Source organism: Limulus polyphemus, unplaced genomic scaffold, assembly GCF_000517525.1.
Source record: "Limulus polyphemus unplaced genomic scaffold, Limulus_polyphemus-2.1.2 Scaffold23, whole genome shotgun sequence".
In the NCBI taxonomy this organism is placed as follows: domain Eukaryota; kingdom Metazoa; phylum Arthropoda; class Merostomata; order Xiphosura; family Limulidae; genus Limulus; species Limulus polyphemus.
The window spans coordinates 1,736,368-1,743,210 of record NW_013665633.1 but is presented as its reverse complement, the minus strand read 5'-3'; the positions used below and the strand labels follow the sequence as shown (position 1 = coordinate 1,743,210).

The 6,843-nt window shown below is 33.1% G+C and overlaps 1 protein-coding gene across 1 annotated transcript in view; it reads right to left on the bottom strand.

Annotated features, from left to right (window-relative positions):
- Positions 1-2,390, bottom strand: part of LOC106458542 (ubiquitin-conjugating enzyme E2-17 kDa-like) — a 27,515-nt gene extending 25,125 nt beyond the window's left edge. The window contains exon 1 of the mRNA XM_013918064.2: positions 2,145-2,390. Within this exon, the coding sequence (XP_013773518.2) occupies positions 2,145-2,188 (44 nt within the window). The 5' untranslated portion in view covers positions 2,189-2,390. The remainder of the gene's footprint in view (positions 1-2,144) is intronic.
- Between the last annotated feature and the right edge of the window lie 4,453 nt (positions 2,391-6,843).

The following is a 6,843-nucleotide window of genomic DNA, read 5'->3' as shown; positions in this document are numbered from 1 at the left end:
ATTTTGGTTTTAGTCACTCTTGTAACAGAACACTTTTAAGGACCATGCAGACAGGGCCGGATTAAAGCCTTCGTAGGCCCTAGACACCTTATGGATATTGGACCCTCAACCAACATTCTGTTATTTATATATATATACATGTATATTATATTCCCTTCTTCTTCTTGCAGGTAAATAGCTGAAACATGTTGAATGGTTATCAAAGAAAACATGAATCTGGGCATGCCAAAAGAAAGAAAAGAGGATCCATGGAAGAAGAGATATGAAAACAGCAAGGTTCAATGTTAACATTTTTAAAAAAGGATGACGCAACAGCTGACAGTTCTGGTACTTCAAGAAGTGGAGGACAGGACATCTCTATCTGTGAGACTGGTGATGTAGCAGCATCTTCTTGTTTTCAACAGGAATGTGGTGTTCAAGAAGATTGTTCTCCACCTGAACCACGACCACCCGTGTCGGCTGTGTGTGAGGACTTATTCCAGTGATTTGGAGGAATCCTTTGTGATGAATTTGTTATTCTCAAACATGTACCCGTAAAAGAAAACAGGTTAATGAAATGCTGAAGTAACTAAACAACAATGGACTCATAATCAGTTTTCCTAATGTCCACATTGCATTTCGAATTTATCTTTCACTGTTTGCAACCAGTTGTGAAAGTGAGCAGTCCATCACCAAACTTAAGAGAATCAAAAACTGTTTAAGATCAACTATGGGCCAAAACCGGCTCTCTTTCCTTACATTTGATTTATTTTGATATACTGTATGTGAGCAATTTTGTTTAATGTTTGAAAAAACCTTCTCTCATTGTTTGGTTTTCTTCTATTAAAATGAAATATAATTATTCTATATTTTTAATACTTATTTTTTTATAATTTTATAATATTTAAATTTCTTAAATGATTTGAAATATACTTTTTGTAGGCACCAATTTTTCGTAAGCACTAGGCACTGTGCCTAATGGATAATAGGGCTCTGAATGCAGACATATTCGTTATCCTTGTCATATTGATGTTATATAATTTTTGTATAATTTTCATTAACTAATTTAAAGATATTTTTTATTATTAGCATTTGTGAAGAAGTTGAGATGAAAAGCAAATGAAGAGAGAAGATGCAGTAAGGTCCACTAAAAAGATGTCCATATTTGTAGTTTTTACTCTAATACAAGTACTGCTATCATATGTATAGTGTTTTTAGTTCTTTTACTCACAACAAATTACAATGAACCTGTAATTATACTATAATATATGATTTGAAAAATATGCAGCATTTATGCTATTAGTTTATTATTCTTAATTGTTCAGGAGACAGCCTGTTTAAGATATCATTTTATTTACTACTTGTTCCCAATTTATATCAGTTTCAGAAATTTGCACCCCTCATCAGCAATCTTGGACAAGAGCAGATAACAAAAATACAGTTTTCACTACATGAAACCTATTATTTTTTTATTTTTTTGCTCTAATCAAGGGTGGAATTTCACAAAACCTGTAGAATTCAGTGACAAGGGGTAAATAAAATGCTACTTGGCTTCATAATTATTTTAAATTAACTATAACAGTATAAGCTTCAACTACACAACTGATACTGTTTTCCAAAGTAACCCAAGTATTTTATAACCTTCTTGATCCAAATCATTGGTAAGATATAAACTTAAGATGTATATCACTAGGTCAAGGCTAATTTCTTTGCTGTAGACACAGTGAACATCACTAGTTTATCTATGTACAATACAAATATTATGCATACTGCATAATTATACTACACAAGTTACATTTACACTTATTAATGAACTAAGTAACTTCATCTTTCTTAATAAAGTTAACGTTTACTTTTTCTGTCAAACCAGACTAAAGAACTTAATTAACTAGTTAGTCTTACCTCAGTCTTACTCTTAGTAGCCTGACTGGAGTTACTGGAACAGTTATGTTGCAACACAAACAATTATTAGTATTACATAGTTATACAAAAAATCATCAAAGTAGCATTAATAATAATAATATCACTATTACATTACGATAAATAAAAGTTTAATATAGTAGTACCAATAATGGCGATAGTATGTATGATAACATAATTTAATATAAGTTATAATTATTTATACTATACCATAGTTTACAATTTTAAGTTTTTATAATTTTAACCTTTTGAAATCCCTCATGAGCCTTCTTCGAGCAGGAGTAGACATTCCAGATATTATGTGTGAAGTCCGAATTGACGATAAAACTATTGTTTTCTGTAAACTTTAAGGAAAATAATAGCCACCTATTACTTTTAGTATTAAAATTTAACTAAATCTACAAATATAACTTCTCAGCTGCTGATACCAAGCCTTTCAGTTTCTAGGGTCAGCAGTTTTGCAGATCAGCTCGTTGATGACGTTTTTATCCGGGTATCTTAGAGTGACGTCATCAGTGCTTGCATCAACTATCATTCCTTGAACTCGTTGCTAAAATCACTCACGTTGCAGTGGGGGCTATTGGAATTGTGAACAATAACACAGGAATAAGCGAAAAGATAAGACGCATTGGAAGATTGAGTCAAAAATATAAAAAAAAGGCTCGAGATTGAACGATCTCTTTTTACACCTATTAGATACCAATATTTTTTTCTTTATCGAAAAGAAATATTCAAATATGCCTAACATTAGTGATAACAATCATGCAAATTTCAGGTGTTGTTTTCACACACTCTAGATTTATAAATTTCATATTCTTAAAAAGAGGCGTGGCTACCTCAAATTACTGCCCAAGAGGCCTTTCGATAATATCAGAACTCGTTAGTAAATGTTAGGTGTGTTGTTTCTAATGCTTCGCAAACTTTCGGTTTTTAAACTACAACTTTTAAAGCAATTGTTCATAGTTTATTACCGGATAATACAAAATTCATTATTGTAATCATGTTTCCTAGATTTTAAAATTTTTCTGGTGAAATTTAGCAGTGTTGAGTGTATTATGAAGTTAACAATACGAAACACAAACATACTACTAAACTATAAATTCTCAAGTACTAACAAATAAGAACCCGGATAACTGACAAATGTTCTACAGTCATCAGAGAAATGTAAAAATGTATTTTGTTTTTATTTTAACACGCACGTCTATATATTTGGAAATCCCGAGAAGCCCGGCATGGCCAGGTGGTTAAGGCACTCGACTCGCAATCTGAGGGTCGCGGGTTCGAATCCTTGTCACACCAAACATGCTCGCCCTTTCAGCTGTGGGGGCGTTATAATGTGACGGTCAATCCCACTATTCGTTGGTAAAAGATTAGCCCAAGAGTTGGCGGTGGGTGGTGATGACTAGCTGCCTTCCCTCTAGTCTTACACTGCTAAATTACGGACGGCTAGCGCAGATAGCCCTGGTGTAGCTTTGCGCGAAATTCAAAACAAACAAACAATTATTTGTTTTAATACCAGGAAGAAGTGAAATTTCAGCAAGTTATATATTATCTTGTTAGAGTAAACAGAAGAGAATCCACGCAATTTAATCATTTCTGTATCTCAAATAAAATCAGAAAATATGGCATAAAACTATAGTGGAGGAAATTAATGATAAAACTCAGAACTTGGCAGAAAACTTTAAAAAATACCTTGCAAGAACAAAAAAAAAATATTTAGGAAGAAAGAAGTGGTACCAGAAATTTACAAATATGTTAAAAGAAGTGACCAGAAAACTAAAGAGATGTTTACAAAAATATCTTAAAAAGCTTAGAGAAGCCATGGAAGAACGCTAATAAAAATTGAGGGTAATAATCAAGAGCATAACAAAAACTAACTTATAAAAGCATAACAAAGAGAACTACAAAATATGTTAAGAAAATACTATGAAATATTTAAGAAGAAAATAATATAAGTATTCTGAAGGGATGGATATCGTTAATGCCCCACTTACTATTAGCAACAAAATTCACAAAAAACATTGATATCAGACTCACAGAACCCGCAAGAACACACAATTTCTCATAGAACGAATCGGTAAAACCTTTAGATTTCAAATATAAGATCATAGCAGGAAATCAAATAAAGACTGACAAACAGAGTGAATCATTTGCAAAAATGGCTTGTTTGTTGACAATCAAGCCATCTGGATTTCTGTCAGATCATGCAGTGAGACAAGAACTACTCTAGACACTATAACTATGCTAATGAAACAAAAAGAACTATACAAATTACTTCAGTTTTCCATTCATACAACTTGTAACTGAAAACAACACAAGCATATCCAATTATATCGTACATGATTGCAGCCACCTTTTGAGACAAATAATTTAGGAAACAGCTCCTACCTTCACAATACATAGAGAAACCAATAGTTTATAATGGCTAACCACTATGTGAAGCATGTATGACTCAATATGTTATTACGATATCAAAGGAACATCGAAAAATAAGTAGCCAGGATACATATCAGCCATTAATTTCTGCTGTTTTATGTCGATTTGCAATGAGTTATCTCGAAGACACGCCTTTATGGAAGTTCAGAAGTGGTTTGAAGAGAGAGAGAAAAGAAACGCATCAAGAACATTCTAATAATGAAGACGCATTTGTTTAATTGCCCTTCCCAGAATACGAAATCATTATCAAAATATCAGTTCATATGTTCCATTCACTGAAATATAATCAAGCAGACAACAATTATTGGCAATAAACTTTCTAACTCAACTCGATAAAACACATAATTATACTAAATCTAGCATGTACATCTTAAAGCTGAAAAGGGTTTTAAGTGTAAAAACGCAAGCCAACTTCTAGGCGTAAACAACACACTACAGTACAGAATATTACAGACAGGTAAGTGAAAATTGCAATTTTTTTAACAACAGCCCGATGATAAGCACGAAAAAAGTGAATACTTCAAAAAATAAAGTTTTGAAAACCGATAAGGAAATCTTTCTAGAACACCAGATCGAAGGTAAAATAATTACTGTTTTGCTAGTAGAGTTTATTTGAGAAAGATATATTAGCTAGACTTGAGGACAAAATTCAGCTTAGATAAATAGAACTGTCCTATTTTAAATAGGAAGCTTGTTGTTAAGGGCACTGGCTCAACAGATAGAGAAGCCATGAAATAGATACATCATGTCACATTTATCTTGTACGGTGGATCAAAATCATTATTGTACGACCAGACATTGCATTCAGCAATAAGAAACTGCCTTCACAAAAGAAACTAAAGTATGGATTGATGAGATTTATAGGTGGTAATCAAATTTCAGCTAAGAAACAACTGAAGGTAAAATTGCCAAAGGAAGTTTTTCTATACAGCATGAGTAACTAGCTTGAAGCGTGAGTGATATACATAGAAAAGCAGGAGTGGAAACAGTTTTGTCAACTTCTTCATTTGAGGATGAGCATATTAATTGCTACTAACCAACAGATAGTTGATGTCCCAGTTGTAAGTAAAACACTACTACCTACACGTGTGAAAATTAAAATTAAAAATTAGAGGATGGAGCATTGAAAGGACTCGGAAATTAAAAAAACCTCGTTCACAAAGATCATTAATTAACAAAACCTTAATAGATCAAAAACTAGTACAGTTATCTTATAAATTTTGAAAGTTACAGATTATAAAATAAGGATAAAAAATTATATTTCTATAAATGTTAAGTGTGAGGTAGAAGAAATGAAAAACAATAGAGTGAAAAACACGAGTGAAAGAAAGCATAAACTTGTAATGTCAATGGATTTAAGTTAGGCCTACAAATGAAGAAGGTTTTTTCATTTTATCTCTATGAGTAGTGACGGACTTGTTAATACTAATGAATAGGATTCTCCATGACCTTTTATTGAATAATAAGACATGCCTTCTCTATGGTGAATCCAAAAGCTCAGAAGAACAAAAGTGACTCTGGAGATAAGGCATCAATATGTCGGTACACCAGGGCCGTCGAGAGCGGCGGTGGGCCTTGGGCCCTCATCTGAATCCAGGAGCTGAGCCCCTGATGGGAGATCAAGAGGGAAGCTCTAGACTTTTAGTAATTTTAGCAATATTTTAAGTCTTAATACCACTAAGTTACGGCTTAAAGTGCCGATTTTCTTTATGAAATTTTCCGTGGAGAAAGGCCTTTAACAATCAACAGTATCATTTTGAGAAAAGAAAAAACATAAACATCTGTTCATTTAAATGGATAATTTATTGAAAGTTTAAACACATTGTTAAGAATTACTTTAATAAGTTCAGTAATGTAGAATTGTGATAACTAAACGAAACATGCTTTGCTGCTTTTTTTAAAGCAAATATTTTTATGATTTCACTGAAATCAATTCTCCCCGCAAGTTCGCTCTCAATACTAAGGACGGCTAGGTCATTCAGTCTCTTCTGTCTCTTGATGAGTTTTAGTTTGCTGAAAGATGTCTCAGCAGATGCTACTGTAACTGGCAATGTGCAGAATATTCGCAGTGCAATACTTACATTTGGAAAAATGCCATCTAACTTGTACCTTTTTATTGTTTTTAAAAGTTGATATGGCCCCATATCTTCATCAAAGTTTGATACATGTATTGCTTTAAGGTGCCCCATTTCCTTTGCATGGATTATGAGAGTTCGTCTGGGTATTTGTCCACTAATCTTGCGCATGCAAGTTTGAGTTCCTCTTCTGTCATGTTTCGATATTGCCACAGAACGCAGAACAATTTATTAATTGTGTTTGCAGCGACAAACCGCTTTTACACTCCGTCAATCAACGAATCTATGACAACAAAGAAGACATTCCGTTTGAATTCAGATTCGGGCTCATCAGAGCCATCACAATAATTTTCTAGGACGTTCTCCCCTTGTTCATCCTCCTCAATGACAATAAGTCTTGCTCTTTTTTTAACTTTCCTTTTTGATAGGAGAT